A 19,912-nucleotide genomic window follows, 5' to 3' on the forward strand; every position below is an offset into this window, starting at 1 on the left:
AAACAAACTGAGCTTCTTCATGGAATATAGCGCACACACACACCAAAATACTGTGACTCATGAGAAGATAGTATAAAACCAGCAATTTATTGTGTAGTAAATACCCACATCCTGAACTCTTTCTGATCTCTGCTACATCAGCTCAGGGCTAATTAACACAGTGTAGGAATCCATGGCTAGATGGGAGAGAAGCAGCGGGCAGGATAACATACAGGGACATGAGCAACTAAATATGTTTCAGAGCCATTGCATATTTTGGGAGGATGCTGTGGGCTCCAGGCCTCAGGCTGGGGACAGGTCATCCATTACTTAGTCCTCCTCCTCTCAAGATAGTGCCTGTAAGCAGAAGGATAGCCATGGAGAGAAGCAGGATCACAGGGGTAGTAGTCCTCACAGATCTCCCTCCGAAGTTCCTGTGGCGCCTTATTACGCTCCCTGATCCTGCAAAAATAGGAGAGGTAAGGAGTAAGCACTGTCATCTTAAATATCTGTCTACAGCCCTTTTCTGCCCCACAACCCCGCTCCAGGATTAAAGGTCCATCAACAGATTCCATCATCCAGCTACAAAGACCTTAGCATACCAGCTTCTGTGTTCACCGCACCCCTGGGAGCGATGTGGCTGCAGCAGGAATGTTTTGCCTCCTCACATAACCTTTTATTTCAGGGCTAAGTAGGGTGGTGGGGAAAGGGAGGTGGCTTGTGCCTCAATTTGAGGAAGAGTCCTTCCTCTGCAGTCCCCCCAGCCTGCTGCCTTCAGCTCTTCTGCTCTTCCCCAAAGCCATGCATGGAACAAAGGCCTGAAGCAGCCTGCAAAGGGGCCACCCAGTACTGTGAAGGTTTGCCTTGACACCTCACTAAGACATGATTTCTGTGCTTCAGCCTTTATCTTCATAAGCCCTGCATAAGGCATGAAACCACCTATATCTGCATTTTATAGATGAGGCAAGTTGGCCCCCAGATGGCCCTACGATTTAGAAAAGGTCATGCAAACTCCACATGAGATCTGAGAACTAGATCAAGATCTTTAACAAAGCTTCCCACACTGATTCCTTCTCCTGTTGGTGTTTCCTTCAGACAAATTAAACAGAGCCTTCCCAGCACATGACATGTCCTCAAACACAAGGACTCGCTCTCTGCTGAGTTCTGACCTCTCCCAAGGTTGGGAACTTCACGGGCACCTCACATTGAATTGACAGAGGGGCTGAGGCTTCTCAGAAGTCACCGTGGCTTCCACCCCTGGTACTAGCCTGTGCTTGACAGGGAGACACCTCTCCCCACCCCTATCCTCAGTGTCCTGAGGCCATAACGTACCTCTCCTGAGAGATGGCTTGTAGTCTTGCATGAGCTTGTATGAAGTCATAGGCACTTCGCCTGTTGATGAAGGGTCCTGAGAAGACAAGGCATTGTTCAGAGCAGATAGACACTTTTTCAAGGCCAGATTTCAACAAAAGCTAGCTTCCACATTTATAACCTACTTGCCCACCCTCCCATGCACAGTGAAACCCAGGACCTTTTAATGCTTCCTGCTGCCCACCTTGCTGGTTCATACACAGGCTCTCCCTCTGGCTTGTGCAGCCTGTATGGAAGTGCACACGCTGCTCTCACTCTGCTGTTATTAAAGCCACCCGAGGAAAAGCTACTGTGATTTTTCTGCCACAGCCCTTCTGAGTGAGTGGAACTTTGCCAAGAGGTAGGTGCCAAGCGGTGCAAGACCATGGGATGTCTGGGCACACTCAGCAGAATTACGAGAATTGTGAAATTACAGGTAAAAACAAGAAGGGCCTCAGTAAATCTATCTGCCTCCAAGATTAGGCAGTCACTGAGCAGTCTGTGTGGCAGTTTTGGACTGAGGTGCCTGAAGGCCCCTTCCATCCTTTTTGAAAAACATCACAGTCCCATTGCAGAGTTCAGGAGTCTGTGGATGTCTTTGGTGTTAGATGGCCTGTGTGCCTTTGTTCTTCTGACTAGCTTCTTTGTGAAGTCCTTCTTCCAGATGGTGTATTTTCTTTTTAGTTTTGATCCCTCTGTTCTCAAACCCCTCCAGGATATCACTTGTTCCAGAGTGAGACTCTCCACCCTCTCATGCTCTTCCTGTAACACTAACTCTCTCTTCCAGACAAAGGATCCCTTCTGCCCACACATCCCACCTGCTTCTTCCAAGGTGCTGAGAGTAAGGCTCTCCCTGTCCCTGGGGGAGAACAAATCATGTCACTGCCTTCTGCAGTACCTATTCCCATGCTCATCCCCAGGCTTTTTGAGCAATGTCTTTTTTTAGTATCACTTAACCTTTTTTAGGTGCACTTAGCAGGGATCTGAACTCTGTTTTCCAATTCTCGTTATATTCTTTGCAAAACAGTGTTATGCATTTGTGCCCAAACATGTGAAGTCTCTTTTTAACTCTCTTGCTTTTCATCCTGAAACGCCATCACCCAGTAAATTCAATTTCCCTGGACTGAATGGTTCTGCTTATTTAATCCCTACGGTACAAGAATATGATCTTGAGCACACTTCAAATTAAAGAAGATAGTAAAGCAGTCTCTTACTGAAATACTCATGGGATTCCATGCTCTCACGGGACTCTGGGGAAAGAAAGAGTGAAACATGGTAAGACACAGTATTGATGGGATTCAGAGTCTTTCACACACCACAGATCAATAGAACACTCACAAATCAGAGAAGCCACATTTTTAGGCACCTGTTTAAAAGGAAGAGAAAGGTATCAGTGGTGTGACCTTGAGGAGTTTTGAGTGTTCAGGAGTTTAGAATGGAGCTATCTGGTGCCTTAGGCAGAACTTCAAGGCTTGTGCTTGGTCTTCCAGTGTGTGATTCTCAAACATAGTTCCTCACCTTCATGTTCCTGACACCACAGTGGCTATGATACCTGCTTACCTTCAAAGCTTGCATGGGTTCTTAGGAAATGGGTTAGTACAATGAGATGTGCTCGACTCTTGCATGAAACAGTATCTTAATCCCATTAGTATGGAACTGTGTGCCTCACAGGAAAAGGGGGCTGATATTACGAAAGGAGAAGGAGAGATCTCCCCATTAACAAGGAAAAAAGTTAAGAATAAGAACTCTTATTGTAGTCCAGACAACAGAGGGACAAAAAGAAGAGCAGTCTGCAAGGTGAACTGGAATAGAAAGGAAGAGGTTGAAGCATCCTAGACCACAAGCCACAATACCTGGAACTGACATGTCTGGAGCAGGGCTAGGAGGATCTGACACAAGGGCAAGAAAGCAGGTAAGAGATCAAGTTAAGGAGAAAGAAGACACAAAGTTGAGTAGAAACCATCTGAACAGATCCAAAAATGTCTACAGGTTTATTGTAGTTATCACTCTACCCAGTAAAAAAGGTCACCTACCATAGCAAGTAGCAGCCATCACCAAGATAGCCAGGACCATAAGGATGATGAGAGTGCGCATTGTGCCAGTGCAGGGAGGAATTTCTCACTGTCTCTCTCACTGTGTCTTCCTTCCTCTCTTCCCACTGAGGGCAGCTGGAGATTCTGGGTTGCCTGCAAAATTAGCAGTGGAACACTTCTTATGAAAACAGAGCCAGGAGGGGGCCCACGAAGAGCCTGGGGAAGGTGATGGCTGGCTGGTATACACTCTTTATGGAGCCATTACAAAACATCCTCTGTTAGCAGATTGAATCAGGTTTCGGGAAGGAGAGGGCATGCCCCCTTCCTCTCCCAGTTCAGGGCTGGGGGCCATAATTCACAGGCAAACATGTCACTAGCACTCCATGCTCAGAAAAGCTGGCTGTGCAAGTGGAAGGAATTTCAGGGGCTGCTGGGGGCCCGGAGGGAGAGGTGTGTGCTGATTTCAAATGTAAATGTTTGCCTTTCTAATTTTTCCTCTGATCTGCTTTCTTTGCCCTTGCCAACCTCTGTCTGGATACACCCAGGCCAAACCATTCTGGCTGTTTTGCCAATGGAGACATAGAGAATGAGGCTTCAAACACTCCCTCCCCACTTGGTCCCCCTCCTGCCAGTTGGCCCCTGCTGTGGTTCCAGCCTGTCAATTGTCAGAAGAGGAATCCAGCCCTACTGTCCCTTCCCCTTTCCTACTTTACTGCCTCAGGAGTGACAAGCAGTAACCTAGAAGGATCCCTTCTGCTGGAAGTATCATAATTTTTGCATTGAGATGACAGCAGCACCCAGAACTCTGTCTCTACATGTCCTCACTGTGGTCCTGACCCTATACTGTTCTTCCAGCCTAAGGGACAACATCTTGGTGAAGGCAGAGGTAACCATATCTCTCAGGACTGCTGCTCTCTGGTATAGCACTAACAGTCCTCATCCCACTGGGCAGTGAAGTCAGGTGTCAATGCAAGATTTTTCAGCTGGGATTAATCTCCCAGGCCAGCAGTCTCTGAAAGCATTACTTTGCCTTCTAGCACCTAAAGAGCTTGTCTGGGACTAATATCACGGACAGCAGCAATGGACAAAACATGGGGTGTTCCCCTCTTCAGCTCTGTGGTACAGTAGGAGGGAGTGAAAGAAGAATGAAGGAGTTACAGAGATGGCCATGCATGCTGGGTGAAAAACAAAGGGGAGTAGTTTGCTAGAGGCAAGGCAGGGAGGGAAGGTGGATACCCAGTGCCTGCCAGCCCTCCCCCATGGCAGTGGTGGGTCTGGAACCATGTATATTGCCTGAGGATGAGCCAAGGGCACAGACATAAACATTGTTATGTCTGATCCAAGCTGTGGTGACTGCTCGTTTTGTTCATGCTTACATGCAGGCATCAGGATTTCTCACTGACAAGGTGCAGACTGAGTGCACTCTGGGTGCAGGCCATTCCCCCCAAGCCGGTGTGGTGTTATCACTGCTGTCACCTGCAGAGGCCAGTCTGGGGAGGATGCTGCAGGTGACACAGCCAAGAACTACAGGAACAGCTAGCTGGAGCCTAGCACTTCCCCAATGGGGACTGAAAGTTCAGTGGAGCAAAACTGCTCTGGGCTTTACAACTTACCCTTTCAATGCCAAACTTATGGCTCTTGCCTGAAGCCTTTGGTCACTGGGAGAGAAAATGAGCAGGGCCTTCAACTTCAGGCCAAAAAGAAAGAATTGCTTTTCTTCCCCATTATCCTGCCCCACATGGAAAGCAGCTCAGTCCTGCACCATGTATGCCCCCCATACCATCCACATCCTGCCAGTTCAGTGCTCAGACTGAGATAAGTAGGAAAAATAGGTTGTGCTGGGGCAAAACCCAGAAGTCTACTATAGACACAAGGTCAGAGGAGAACTGAGACTTTTCTGCTGTCCCTCTGTGCCCTGCCACTCCGTCTCTTTAAGGGAATTCTCTGCTCTGGGATTGTTTGCATTCTTTAGAGCCCACGGTTTTGGAGTTCATGTTGAATGTGGATTTTATCTGCTTCCTGAATGTCTTGTACACTCTGGGAGTTTGTGGGATCTGCCAAGAAAGGGAGGCTTGAGGGAGAGGCTGGAGGAAAGGCCCCAGCAGGAAAGCAGTGGGATACAGAGAGGAGGATGTTGGGAGTACTTTGGAATGAAGGTGAGGCTGCTGAGTGGGAAACTCCAATGCACATTCCAGCCAAACCCTCTTTATTTACCTGTTTTCACTCAGGGCACAGCACAATGCTCCCTGGAATACTCTGCTCCCATTTCAGAGGGCTCTGATCCCAGGATGCCTGAGCATCCCCTGCCATCAACCACAGAAGAGCCACAAACACCACTTTAACCCAAATGTTTCATTTTTCACCACAGAGGCCATGCATTTTCCAAGGAATGAATGAACATGCTGACTACACAGCCCTATACCAACAAATCTCCTTTGGGGAACACTTTCCCTTTCAAAAGCACTTCTTTTCGCTCTTCCTACACTCAATACTTCTCCAGCATATATCTCCCCTCCCCAGTATCATTGGGCTGTCCCCTGAGGTAACACACCATGAAGCATAGTGAGCCCACTCCCCCTGCTTTCTAGCAGCATCCCCTAGTTAGAAATTCAAAAAAAGAAGCTAAGATGAATTGCCTGCAAATGCCAGGGAAATATCCACAGTCCCCCAAATAAAGGGGAGATCAGAAAATCAGTCCTCTGACCTGTCTTCTGCTGGAGAGGAGAATCACAATAATTCACACGCCATAGCAACCACTCCTAACATTCTGCAGCTGTGAAGCACCGGCAAGATATTAATAATGAGCAGCCATCCAAGAAAAGCAAGGCAGTCCCTGCATACTCACTAAGCTGTCACTTCCCCGCCAGCCTGTAGCTCTTGCCTGAAGGGGCAGCTCTCCCAGCGTCCTGGACCCTGGACTGAAGAAGAGGGGCCCTTTATTTATTAGCCTCAATCAGTGACTCCTCCCCTCTTCTGTCTCCCACTCTTGATCCACCCCCAAGCTACCACCTTCTCTGCCAAAAACACCTTCTGCCCACGATCAGGAAACCAACAGTCACATTGAACTGAGCCAAGAGGGAGGGGAGAGAACCAGAACAGACACCAGGGGCTACTGGGGTCATCACCACATCCAGGCTGCCTTCCTGTGCCCAGAAGCAGGGAGTGGGCACAGGTCTGAGGACAAGCTTGAGTCTCGTTCCCTGCAGCAAGACACTTCCCCCTCCAAACCCTCCTTCCCTGGCTGTGCTCTAACTAGAGCTGCACTGCTGGCCAGGGCACCTTCTTCCATGGGGAGCAGGAGGCTAGGAGCCTTCTTCCATCTCCTTTCATGCTCCTTTTGCAACTGTCTGTTCCTCCCTCTTAATGGCAGGCTGAAAACTCACGTAACAAAAGTGTCTGCTTTTAGAGGCAGCTCTGAAACCTCCAAAAGTGACAAACCTTTTGTGGCAAAGAGCTGGCGTGCACAAACCCAAGCCCCTGAAAGGCACCCTCACTGCTCAGATCAGACTCACAGCAGTGCTGGACAACGTGTCAGACAACCCAGGATATGTAGTTGTGCTTGCCGGGCTGGGTTATTGGGCTTCTGGCCCTGCTTGCACCTGAGCCAAGAGCACAAGTGCACCATGCTGGGATGATGAACCCATGCAAGTAGCAACCTGCATCAGTGCTCCCTCACTTAGCAGAGAACTGTGCCCAGTGCATTCTTGGCATGGGTGCTGGCATAATGTCCCATCCTTCAGTAAGGGCAGGCAAAGCCTGATGGACTGAGCTCAGCAGGAGTGAGGTGGAAGGGATGACCAGCTGCAGAATCAGTGGCTCAGGACATTAAGTGAGAAAACCCATCACATCTATTCACTAACCAAACAACTGGTGAGTGTGGCTTGTCTGGTCTTAGGCTTACATCCTTGGTTGCAAAATGAAAATGATAGTATAACCATGGAGTTAAAGAACCACCAAATTATTGGGACAGAGGTGGGATTTGCTGTGCTTGTATAGGACACATTGTCACCTTAGAGCTGACATGCATTTTTTGATCTATGTACTTTTGCCTGGTTCCCAAAGAACAGTGAGGGGCTCCTGTCCAAGGGTGGGATCTTTAGCTCCTACAGTGCTTGATAAGTTTGGGAAAGTTCAGACTTACCTGTGGCAACAAGGTACCACATAGCACGTACCCTTGTACAAGCAGCTTTGGCCTTCAGAACCTGAGAACAGCAATCCTGAGCTTTCCTGAAGGTATAGGACACATGGTCATGAGCCGCCTTTGAAAGTCAATACAAACAGGAGGATATTTCTTGCCCTCTTCTACCACCTTTCAGGGACAGCTGAATATTCAGCTCTGTGACATGCTGAACACTGAAAGAAATCAGGACTCAGAAGATCTGGTCACACTCATCTGTCTACATATTGGAAAAGCCTTGGCTCCTGTGCCATCTGGCAAGTTTTTGCTGAAGTTGGCGAAAATGGGCATTAAAGCCAAAATTGTGAGATGGTAAAGAACCAGACAAATGGGGCAGAAGCTTGAGCAGCGGAAAGGGGAAATGTTCAGAGATTACTAATTGAATTTCTCTTGGGACTAGCTTTACTGAATAATTCCATTAATGACTGGCTTAAAATGGGAATACTTGTGGAGGAAGTTTGTTTATAACACAAAGCATGAAAGCAACATCAGTGCAATGGAGGTCTGAGAGCTCATACAGGAGTAAAAAGATGACCTTGAAAGCTGGAGTAACAGAAACAGAGTAATATGCTATAGCATAAAGTCAAGGTCTTCCATGGGGATTAGCTGTAAGAAACCTTCTGTAAATTAAAAGCTTATAAACTGGAAGTAAACAGGGAACAAAAGTAACAACTGTGACCCAGAGGTGATCACAGAATACTGATTCTGAGATGTCTACTGAGAATGTGCCAGCAGAGATGGGCACCTGTTAGTGCCGCTGGATAAAGATACCAGTGGGACCTCAGCAGGAGTCCTCTGCGTGGCTCAGGTCACCCATGTTCATGGAAGAAGAATTCCTGTGGGAAGTGGTATAGGTGAGGACTAATAAGGCGAGGTGAGTTGCAGTCATCCCTGAAATGACAGATCTTCTTACCATAGACTGTGGGAGTCACCAAACCTCTCCTCCCCTGGGCTGTCCACAAGGCTTTTCCAGTAGACCAATGGACTAGCAATTAGGTGTTGTTTCCAGTACTCCTCCAGGGGCTGTTGCAGAGCCCACAGCTCTCATGTTTAGGAAAATTCTCATTTCTAGCCTCTTTAGGGTCTTAATCCATATCCATGTGTCCCTCACCAAGTGCCCAGCTCATGCTAGGAAGGTTTGAGCAGAGTCACTGAGCACTGCAGCAAGGGAATAGACCCTATCAGCTCTGTCACAGAGGAGGGTTTCCAAACCCAAGTTGTCCAGAGTATCAAGTAACTGGACTCACCAATCTGGACAGCCCTTTCCAAGCTTGCTCTTGTGTTTCAGGATGTAAGTTAGTCAACCACCACACGATCTGTGGCTTAGGAAGCGATTTCTCAACATGATAAACAAGTGCTTTTTGGAACAACTAGTTCTACAGCACATGAGAAAACAAGACTATTTTTATTTTTTCATTTAGTCCTAAGTAATACCTAGGAACTGATCCAAGAAGCAAGTATAATTGAGCCACTAAGTAGCAGTGTCCGAGTATCCATAATATGATTAAAGTCAACAACCTCATGGAATAAATCGTGCTGAAAAGCAGCATACTGACACTAAGCTTTAGAAAGCAAGATGTTTTTTAAACACAGGAGCTAGTCAAAAGACTGTGAAATAAAAATAAATGGAACACATTACAGACATTTAAAGAACTTTATATATATATATATATATATGAATATGTGTTAGCTCTGGCAGCAAACTCACGCAGCTACTCAAAATTAACCCTAAAACTAGTTCAATAGACAGTTCAACCTGGGAAAAACACAGATTTAAACATTTCAAAACTAGATTTAAAACGTTCCAAATATTAAAAGAAAGGGGGAGCACAGAAACAGGAGAAATCGAGTTTCACAACAATCAAACAATTTTTTCCAAAAAAAATAACTGAAATTATTAATTTCCATGTCATTGGTGGGGTGGTGAGAAGAGTAAATTTGTAACAAATAAGTGGCTCTTTTTCCCTAAAAATATTTAAGCGCATATCTTTGATATTTGTTTCCACCTTTCCCGAGAAGAATTTTGCCACCAGCATTACAGCTTTGTGCAAAAATAAGTTTCTAGTGCAAAACTACGCATTGGTTCTAATTGAAACTTCTTCTAACAAAGTGAATCCATGTATAGTCTTATGAGTATTGTAGAAACCATTCTCAGAAGATTACAGATAGTGTCCGTTTTCTGTGGCTGAGGAAGGTTCCCATGCCAGCTCGCAGCTATTTTCTTTCATGCTTCTTCCAGTGTTTTGGACCAGGGTGCATTTCAGAAACTCCCCTTTTCATCCTACACAATGAATTCCAATGACTTTCCCCTGCCCGTGGTTGTGGAACACACCTGTACATTCAGCCTGATGGGCATCACTCTGGGCTCTGGGATAACTGGTTGCTCTGTATCACAGTGCCAAGGAGCAGGAGTGAAATTAAACACCATCAAACGGTCCAGATCCTTCCTCCCTGACAAAAGCCAGATGGTGAGAGGATAATTCTTCTTCCACCTGCAGTATCCTACATAATTTGACCCTGTCTCCACATTAGCCACGACCACAAGGAGAAGTTTCCAACTGGTAAACTGTGGGGTTTGTTTGGCTGGTTGATTGGTTGGTAGATTGGGGAGGGGTTTAGCCACTATATTCAGTTGGTGGTGTCAAATGTTTAATCTATTGAAATTCAGAGATCAGTGGTAAGATACAACCTCACAGTCATGGCCTATGGAGTTGTGATCCCTGATGTTACTCCTTGTAATAATCCATCAGACTTCAAAATGAAGTCCAGTGGCCTGGAAAAATCACAGTCTGGGTATAAATAAAGGAGCATTTGGGGTCAGCAGTACGGCTCAATAAGAACTCATTGCTCTCCATTTCTGCTTGCTGCAAAAAGCGAGCCTGGCTCAGTCCTTCAACTCCAGTACTCAGCACTCTTCTCCATGGGATATCATTGCATTACTTTAAAGCCCGACTCTCTCCAGCCAAGATTTCCTAGAACAGCTGTGTTTGGCTGAAACAGTGAAAAAAAAGATTACTGGTAACGGGAAGTTCATGAGCACAGAAGACTAAAATTTCACAGACGACAAACCAAGGTTATTTAATTCACTGAATAAAGCAACCAAAGCATTCAGGGCTAAGACCTAACGGTCGCTTCATTTGGCTTCCCCTCCACCCACCCACACATGTCCACGTACACTGATCAGCCTAGTTCTGTTGCTGTCTGGGATGGAAGGGAGAGGATAACGCTAATATTATTTGGATATTGAAAAAATTGGCAGAGGCTACTGTGTAGGGATTAAACAATCCATATAAGTAACTAGAATTGCTTGAACTTCAAGTATCCTATGAAAAATGAAGCAAGCAAAAAGTCTGAACTCTTACTATGAAAACAGCATGCTTCTGGGAAGCACTCTTATGGGAAAGGGGAGCAGAAATCTTTCTTCCTTTTCCACCCTCATGCCCCTCACTTCACCACGAGCACAAAAATGTCCTGACCTGATTCATTCTTTCGGGTCAGATAAGGTTTACCCGCCTTACTTCCTGTCCAGACAGGCAGAATGATTAGAAAGCAGCTGTGGTTTCACTCTTCTCATCCATCTGGTAAACAAAAAATAACAATAATGCCTCTTTTTTCAACAACAAACTTAGCTCCAAAACCTGCCAGTCCTTGTGAAGCCAAGATTGGAATGAAAGATTTCTGTTCTGTCTGTCTTGAACGCAGCAGGCCACTGAAATATTTACAAGCATCCCTGTAGCGTTATATATGTTTCTTTGTTCTGTCTTGGATTCAGTATCTACAGTATCATAAATTTTGTGTTTATTAGGTAAATAACTTTTTCTGTGGCACACCAAGCCCCTGGTCTTGGCCTCTGTTTTCAATATTTGATAGAGTTCAAAGGAAGGCTAGAGGGTGGGGGAAAATGCATGATACCGAGCTAATTGTGAAATGCTGTTTGTAGCAAGAAGAAAGACATTCTTATTCCTTAAAGCACGAAATCTGATTACTCTTATCTTGCTGTGCATAACTACAAATTATATTAATGTTCCTAACATCACATGCTAGCCAAGTCATTTGACTTGATGACCTTCCTTAGTAATGAATTTCACAGGCTAATTATATGCTTTTTGGATACATGTTTATGGTTTATTTGTATTAAATTTGACAATTGGTTATTTTTGCTAAGAAATTTCATGTTCCCATAAAGCACAGAAGAATTTTTAAAGGAGAAGGAAAGATAAATCAGGTCATTTTTTATTGCTTTTCAATTAGTATTTCCTTCTTCCTAAAATGGCATTGAAGTTCAGAAGTCACCGCTTTACCAGGGATGTCTTTGTCATTAGTGGTCATAATTTCCTTTAAATTATTAAAAAAAACAATAAGAATAGTAAAAACGGAGAACAAAGAAGAGGTCAGGGTGTGGAAGCAATGGGAAGAAAGGCATAAGAAGGGCTACAAAAACAGCACATATTGATGGCACCTAGATTAGTAGATCATTAAAATCCCAAATATTGACACACCAATCCTCTGGACATCCAGACTGGGAAAAACAAAGCACAGTTTAAAACAAGATATGTCCTTTTTTTAGGACAGGCTTAATGAAAGGAAAAATTCAAACCACTAGAGATGATGGTGATAAATTAAAGAACAAGATTGAGAGATAAGATACCTAGATGAAAAGACAAAACACGATGAGGCCTAATGATCCTCAGATATGGGAAAAGATGGAGAGGCAAAAGATCATAGTCACTACCAGGTCCTGAAGGATGCAAAAGATGCATCTAAAATGAGCATATGGTGGTCAAACTAAGAGAAACCCAGGAGACATGATGAGGACTCCAGAGCCCATGCCTTGAAACTTTTATGTGATTGCAAGAAAACCAAATAGTAGGAACAAATGCATCTTGGTGCTTATGGATATGTGGTTATGAAAGTGTTAGTCTGAGTGAGTGAAACCAGTGTGGCTTACAATAAAATAACCTTCCTTTTCTGCAGTGTCTCACATTGACCTCCAATATTGCAACAGTATTTACTACAAAATGAGGTATCAAAAAGTAACATGAAGACATTGTGATGTCCTCAGAATGGAAAAGTCTTCATCCAAAACCATCTCACATCATTCTGCAGCTTGGGCAGTGGTCTGTGTGGTAAAAAACTTCTTTCAGAGCTCTTTCCACTTTGGCTCATGGTCCTCTTAGCTAGACTCTGGGAGAAAATGGATGGCACAGATGCACAAGAAAAAGAGCAAGGCAGTAGTGCTTCAGGCATGAGGTGACATTCTTGGATTCATAGAATCATAGCATGGTTTAGGTTGGAAGGGGCCTTAAAGGTCATCTAGTTCCAGCCCCCCCGCCATGGGCAGGAACACCTTCCACTAGACCAGGTTGCTCAAAGCCCCATCCAACCCAGCCTCAACATCCTCCCTCACTTGGCTTGGTCAGCGTTGGTTGGGATCTGCTGTGCTGAAACTATCTGCCCTTTTATATCTCCACACATGATAAAGGATGGCATTTTAAGACTCAATACAGGTGCCAAAAGTCACATAAAATCACACATATGACTTATAGCATATATCAGTCCTAGAAGTTGCATAGAGTTTTTTTCCATAGCCGGGCCTTTCTTTAAAGACTCCTGCCAGCAAATTTCCATAGCAGGGCCTTTCTTTAAAGACTCCTGCCAGAAAAGACACTTCTGTCCTTCCTGGGCTTTAATTGATGTTTTTTCCCTCTCTGTTTTAGTGACAGGATCTGTTTACAATACTTCCTGGCACCAATTGGGCTGTATTATTTGAGATTTCTCACTTCTCCCACCTACAGCCATGCCTGCACTGGAAAATATTGTTGTACATTTATCAGCAAAAACCACTTCACAAGTCCCATGTTGGGTATACAAGTATTTACAAACCTGCTGGCTGGCTAAGTGTAAGATTAATGAGGACATTTTTTAATACATTTTCCCAAGCAGACGTAGTATGAGAATCTCTGCTGTGCATATGTTATTTACCAAACATCTGTACACATCTGTAGAACAAACCTTCCCCTATGTTACTTGGCCTACCATCTGCCTGTCACTTCAGCTATTTGAGGTAGGCATCTGTCTTTCTAGATGGTCATTTCACTAGTGAACCTACTGAAGGCCGCAAGCCTGGGGCTTGGTGATGACAGATGATGTACAGGCATCCCAAGTTCAACCTTTTTTCAGCCCCTGGAGCTCTTCTGCATTATCTGATCTCTCTGGCCCACTCTGCACTATCGCTCTAATGATAATCTGTTGCTGACCTCCAGCAACCATTGCAGACACCAGGCTGCTAAACAGAAATCTGCTGTCATTATGCCTTAGCTGGGGAGATAATGAGATAATAAGAAGGTAAGAAAATAATTTATCACAGTGGGCTTGCGCTTCCAGAGAGAGGCCATCGGTAAAATAGCAGCGGGAATGTTACAAGGAGCTCTTTACGCCCAGTGAAGAGAAATCTGCCAGACTGGAGTGACAGCTGAGAGCTTGGCTTTAGCTCCTTCCCTCCTGCCTGAAAGCAAGCACTTGAGATCGCTTTGGTCAGGTTTCTGCCTCCTCCGGGCAGAGGGGACTTAGCCCTGAGGCACAAAGCTGACTTTAAGCTGCTGCTGAGCAAAGGGCTTCTGCTGGGTTGCTGCTAAGGCTGTTTCCTGCCCGGTGGCTGCTGTCCTTCATTCCTGCAGCCTTCTGAATCATGTGAGCTCCCTGAAAAGATGTTGGGCTGCGAGAAGGGTTTCTTCTGTGCTGCTGTCCTGCAGCTGGCTACTGCGGTAACATGAAACCTCAACACCTCAGCCAATGTTCAGCAGTTGCAGTGGAGAAAACTGGCTCAGAAAGCAAGAGAAAAGGGCCCAGGGACTTTCTTGATAGCCACAGGTTGAGATGACCAGCATAAGCTAACTCACATATATGTGTCTGAACTTTATTTCAGCAGGCTTTGATTTTGTTGGGAAATTAAGTTGCTAAATAGGAGTGAAGTAACAATACACCCTTGTGGGCCTGAACAGGTAGCAGAAGATGTGAATGCCAGTTAACTAGATTAAATCCCCATACCAGGGTGTCCAAGGTATCAGCGGGAAAGGAGCCGCAAGCAGGACACTGAGGGCTGCATACAGCAGCAGGGCTTTTCCCCAAGCTAGGGGCAGCTGCATTCCCAGCGTGGAAGAAGGACAAACCTGTCAGTCACCATGTGTTTACAGCAAATACAAAACAAAGTGAATGTCCACATCAGCAGCTCTGGGTGAGGTGAGGATGCTAATACCAGCCACAGGGATCAGCTTGCCCTCCCCAGCCTGCAGAAAAGATGGGCTCATGACCTGCCTTCAGCTGTAGGGTGTGAGGGGGCCTGCCCCACCTGCCACATTGCCGGTGCTCTGAGCTCCCCGCTACTGCTCACTTAAGCACCCCAGCTTCTCCTACAATAGCTGCATGTTTATGTGTCCTCCTGAGCGTCCATTTCTCTTACCTGACCTGCCTTGCTGTCCAGAAACTGAATCAAAAGGCAGAGGGACAGCCAGGGCATACCTCCAGCCCTTTTCTGTCTTTAGGGCTGCTGATGATCATGGTGATGTTGAGCCTGTGACTTGTGCTGGCTCCAGGACTGGGCTCCCAACACTGCAGGGAGATGCAGTGTAATGCAGGAACAGCAGCCCTGGGCAGGAGAGGTGTCAGGCTCCTCGCTCTGCACCTGCTCACCATGCTCCAGCCATGGGGCTGAACAACAGCAGCTATAAACCACAGTCCACAGCCAGTCTCAGCTCCCCCTGTCCCACTCTGCTTTCTCTCCTCTCCATCCTTGCCCCAGCTGGCCAGTGCGATACACTACGGCAGCAGCCCCAGCCCCTTCTCCAGGCTGTCTGTCCCCTCCATCACAGATACGGCACTGCCACCTCCCACCTGCTCCAAGCCCTGTTCTGCCCTGGAGAAAAGCCTGCAGGAGGGTGCCATGGCCAGGGGAGTGTAATGGAGAGGGGCCCCAGTTGCTGGGGAGGGGGGCAGGGGAAGCATCCACAACCAAGCCCAAATGACAGAGCAAAGCAGTTGCCAATAGCAGCTGCACAACCAACCAGCAATCAAACATAGGTCCTGATACCCTGGGGCCCATCTCAGGACTTTGGCACCTCTGCTCTCCATTTGGGAGTGCTTTTGGGGCAGATAACCATGTCATTCCCTCAGCCCCCTCCTCCTTGCTGTTTTTTGCTGCTTTTGTCAGTGACCTGGGGAACAGGGTCCCTGGAAATTCACTAAGTGGGTTGTGGGGCTGGGGGAAAAGCAAAGGAAGGTGCTTGTCTGGAAATGGAGCCCCCTCCCACACACACCACCCATCCGTGTCATGTTTGTCTGTCACAGGGAAATTCACAGAGACAGATCTAATATATCAAACACAAACAAACCAGCACCAAGCCTTTGGCTGATCATCACAGCTAGAAATAGAAGCCAACCACTCTGCAGGGGCTTTAGGTCTGCATGCTGCGTGGATTCCCAGCACAAGGACAGGCATTCAGCTAACCCCAGCCCAAATCAAAGCAAACACTCCTGCCTGGATTTTCAAGAAGGGGGCACAGAGGTGAGTCGGAGAATGTTGATGCCATTCAAGGCAATGGGCAAGGAGCAGCTCCCAAGCAGCTCATCTTGGGGGGCTTGAGGGTCCCAGCAAGGATGTGAGGGCATGTTACGAGCAAGACCACAGAACCCCTGGCATAACAAACCTAATGGTGTAGCTTTTGGGACTTCCCTCCTCTGCCCAACACCTAGTCTTGCAAAACCAGTGGCACCATAATACCTTAGAGACCACTGCCCTGCTGTCAGGTGTGTCTGAGCATTTGGAAGGTGGGATAGGACAAGCAGACACACAAACCATGTAATTTCCGTAGGAACTGCCACAGAAATAATCCAGTCCTACCATGTGAAATGCTGGTAAAGCAGTGTCTCAGGTTCTAAATGTCCTGGATATAGTTATCTTTGCTATTAAAAGAAGGAGGGTTCATTGTCCTAGATCACAGAGCCAGACCTGCCAAGCAAGGCTCCACTGAAATTTCACTTGCAGGACTCAGAGCCCAAACAGAAGTCTTGGGGTGAACAGGGCCCCCAGGGCAAGGTAGTTAATCTATTCCTTCTTGTTGCTAAAGGCTTGCTTCATCACCACTCTGATGGAGGGTGCCTGGTGGGTTCTCTTTGTTCTCCCTTTGCACGGGGTATTTGTTCTTTATAAAAGCAGGCATCTTCCCTTGGGAGCAGCAGGGTTATGTTTGGGATAGAACTGCCTCCAAAGCATGGGGTGGGCAAAAATAAATAAAATCATAGCAAGGGTCAGAGGGCCTGTCACTTACACAGAAACAGGGAACCAGCAGAGAGGAAGAGAGTGTAGTTAGAGCCAGCACCGTCCTGAAGTCTGAGAAGTGTCATGTGGAGTGGTTTGTACCCTTGAAAGTCTCAATGCTGCTGAACAGACAGCAAGGCAGAAAGAAAAGACTCTGTTTTGGGATACCGAGGACAACCCTAGCGAGATGATTCTTAGATCACCCTACTCCTGGCTGCTTGTCTGTGGAAGGATTGCATCCTTCCGGAGTGCTGTACAGCTCTGTGTGAGTTAACCAGTCACAGCAGAGAACCAAAGATGTGCTGTTTCCATGCTAGGGAACTGCATGACAGAAGACTTCGGAAGACCCATTAATTGTGCCAGCATCCAGACTCCTGGATGACAGGATGGATCTGTGTAAAAAAGGCTGATTACCATTTAAAGATGGTTGATCCTTTGATAATAAGCATCACTATCTCAGTTATAGCATCAGAAATAGCCTTTCACTTTAACAATCCCTGCCTTTCTGCTACTGTCTTGCCAAGACTAAAATGTACCAAGCAGGGGCTCATTCACATTTTCCTCTCACCTGCCATAGATATTTTTTTTTAATATGCAAAGATATCTTCTTAATATCTTAAGAATAAAGTATTTTAAACAGAATAAATTTTACATATTCAGCAATTATTTAAAATTATATTAAAATATTGAATAGGCAAATACAAAATATTTTCTTTACTGACAGAACCTCAAGAGGGGAGAAAGCCTGAAAACATTGCTACAAGATGGAGTCTGAAATCCAGGATGCCCAGGGATCCAAGAGAGCACTGCAACTGCATTGGGAAAGCCACATGGCAAGGGAGCACATTCCCCACTGGCTCACACAGGGATAAGATAGCTGCTTCAGGAGGAAAGCTCTCACTGGCAAGGAGTGAGAGATTGAGTGAAAGCAGTGATCCAGATCCGTTCAGCTTCAGCTGTGCCAAGCTAGAGCAACCAAACAAGGCAGCCCTTGATTCATGGCCAAAGATTGCCATTTTGACTTAAGAAAGTAGCCATCGGGAGTCACAGGGAGATGGAGGGTGAAGAGAAACTGGCCATATGGCTAAGGCTCAGGAAATCTGGATACAGGAGATCTGGATTCTCTCTCCAGCTCTGCCCACTGGCCTCCTCAACAATCTGGGATAAGTTACTGTCTTTCTCTTCTGTTTCTCAGCCAAAGAACAGAAATAATCGGCCAAGAAAAATAAAAGTCTTGATCACAAAGGGAAGTCATGAAATAGCCTCGGGTCAACACCCACACTGAATTCCAAAATGCCAAAGAATACTCAGAGCACAACAGATTTATACTGAAAGTATCACGTCTGTATTTTAAAACAGAATATTGTGGTCATACAGCCCTGTATTATTCAGTGGATAAGGAAACAGATGAACGGTTTTTCTGGAGGTGATTATTCCATTGATTTCAGTGAGTAATAGCAACAAAACAAAAAACAGGAAAACTGCAAGATCCCATCCTTCTTTCCTGATAGCTGATTATCAGATCCAAGGATGTGGCATTTCCCTCTAGCTGCCCACACAGACCAAAGAACTATAGTGCACCAATGTTAACTATGTCTTCTGGTACCTATGGAAGCAATGATGTGCTTCTCAGTCCTGTCTGAGAAAGTTACAGAAAACAACACTACCAACACCCCAGCTACCAGATAAAAGGCAAGAAATAATGATGGTGATAAAAGCATTGTACAGCCACGTGACATGAGTGGCATAGACTCACACAAAGCCCCTAACAAGAGGATGAAATGTGAACTCTGGCCTAGGAAAAGAGAGAGGTGGGAGACATGAAGGGTATATAATACTCGTAACACAGGGATAAGGAGGAACTTGGAGTGCACACAGAGCCCATGTGTTTAGGCTGGAAAGTGGATGGGTCTGGCTTTTCACCATGTTCATGGACAGGGTGGGGCTCCAGGGGCTGCTGTGATGCACGGAGGATTCAAAGGCTTGAACCCTGGTGAGCATAAGGAGAGAGGGACACAGTGCTGGCTACAGCCATGATACAGAAGGCAACTCTGCACAGCTGCCACATGTGGAGGCTTAGAGCAGGCAGGGAGGCTGTTATCTATTGGCCTTTCCTCTAATCCAGAGAAATGTACTGCTTTGCAGCTCATGGGACTAGCCTGCCTGCCTGGATTTGTAGGTACATTAGCAGAGAAGGGTGAAATTCAAAGGGGAGAACAAGTACTTTCTTCTTCAGTGTGCATCTTGTGGCTTTGTAGGTTTTTCCATTGAGAATATTCCTCTGAAGTTTCCTTAGTGACTAAGCCAAAATGAGTCAAAGAAGTACTTGATTCACAGCCTCAGAAAAAACACTGCTATGTTCTCCTCTCCATCATTATCAGTTCCCAGAGGTACCCACTCAGCACCTTTCCTCACTGACCCTTGCCCCTGTCCCTGACCACATCACCCCTTGGGCAAACACTTTCTTTTTCTAAGACCAGCCTCTGGCTCATCTTTGCCCTGCTCTTTCATGGTCCTGCAAACCACTTCCCCAACTGCATCCTTCAGACAATATTTCCCCCTCCTGTATCAACTGCCCCCACCTCTTTGCTGGCCCATGAGCTGCCATTAGTGGTACTGAGAGGAAGCCATCCTGTGTGGAGGTGCAGAATGACTAAGCCCTGCAGTCCTTCCATCTGCAAGAGTGTTGGCTTCTACTGTTGCTGCCCAGATTTATTGGTTCAGCTTCCTTCCAGATGAACAGAGGCATCAGCCAGCCATGCCCTTCCTCCTTTTATTATAAGGAGGACAAGGGTTCCTACAATATCTTACACTAAATCTTTGCTATGTCCTCCCCCTCCTGGGAACTCAGGCCCAGCTCAGTGATGGACTTCTGTGCATGAGATCAGATCTGACTTGAGCACCATGAAGTTCATCCTGTGACAGCTATTCTAGTATATAACAGAGAGAATTTTAAAATTTTTATTCAAAGTTGGCAGGGCCCTGGTGCCTAGCACGGTCCCTAGAAGAAAAGTAGGAGGTTCAGTCCTGCCTGGGGAGCAAGCCAGGCAACCTTGCTGT

The 19,912-nt window shown here is 46.2% G+C and overlaps 2 protein-coding genes across 2 annotated transcripts in view; both read right to left on the reverse strand.

The window, feature by feature from the left end:
* Positions 1 to 68: 68 nt before the first annotated feature.
* MGP (matrix Gla protein) lies at positions 69 to 6,365 on the reverse strand. The gene is made up of 5 exons (XM_080393221.1): positions 6,208 to 6,365; positions 3,363 to 3,515; positions 2,544 to 2,579; positions 1,312 to 1,387; positions 69 to 441 (listed from the first exon to the last, which is right to left on the reverse strand). Exons 2-5 carry the CDS (start codon positions 3,421 to 3,423, stop codon positions 306 to 308), a joined length of 309 nt encoding a protein of 102 aa, XP_080249347.1. The 5' UTR covers positions 3,424 to 3,515; positions 6,208 to 6,365; the 3' UTR covers positions 69 to 305.
* A 2,016-nt stretch (positions 6,366 to 8,381) lies between these two features.
* The window catches only part of ERP27 (endoplasmic reticulum protein 27), a 34,213-nt gene continuing 22,682 nt past the window's right edge, over positions 8,382 to 19,912 (reverse strand). Inside the window, exon 8 of the mRNA XM_080393232.1 lies at positions 8,382 to 11,117. The gene's annotated coding sequence lies outside the window, so the exon portion shown is untranslated. The remainder of the gene's footprint in view (positions 11,118 to 19,912) is intronic.

Source organism: Falco punctatus (genome assembly GCF_963210335.1).
Source record: "Falco punctatus genome assembly, chromosome: 6".
NCBI classification, from domain to species: Eukaryota; Metazoa; Chordata; class Aves; order Falconiformes; family Falconidae; genus Falco; species Falco punctatus.

Coding starts and splice junctions, on each gene's coding strand:
- MGP (XM_080393221.1), bottom strand. CDS start 3,423: ATGCGCACTCTCATCATCCTTATGGTCCTGGCTATCTTGGTGATGGCT. Junction 1,388..2,543: donor GGAATCCCATGAGTATTTCA/GTAAGAGACTGC, acceptor TTGTCTTCTCAG/GACCCTTCATCAACAGGCGA. Junction 442..1,311: donor CAAGCCATCTCTCAGGAGAG/GTACGTTATGGC, acceptor CTATTTTTGCAG/GATCAGGGAGCGTAATAAGG.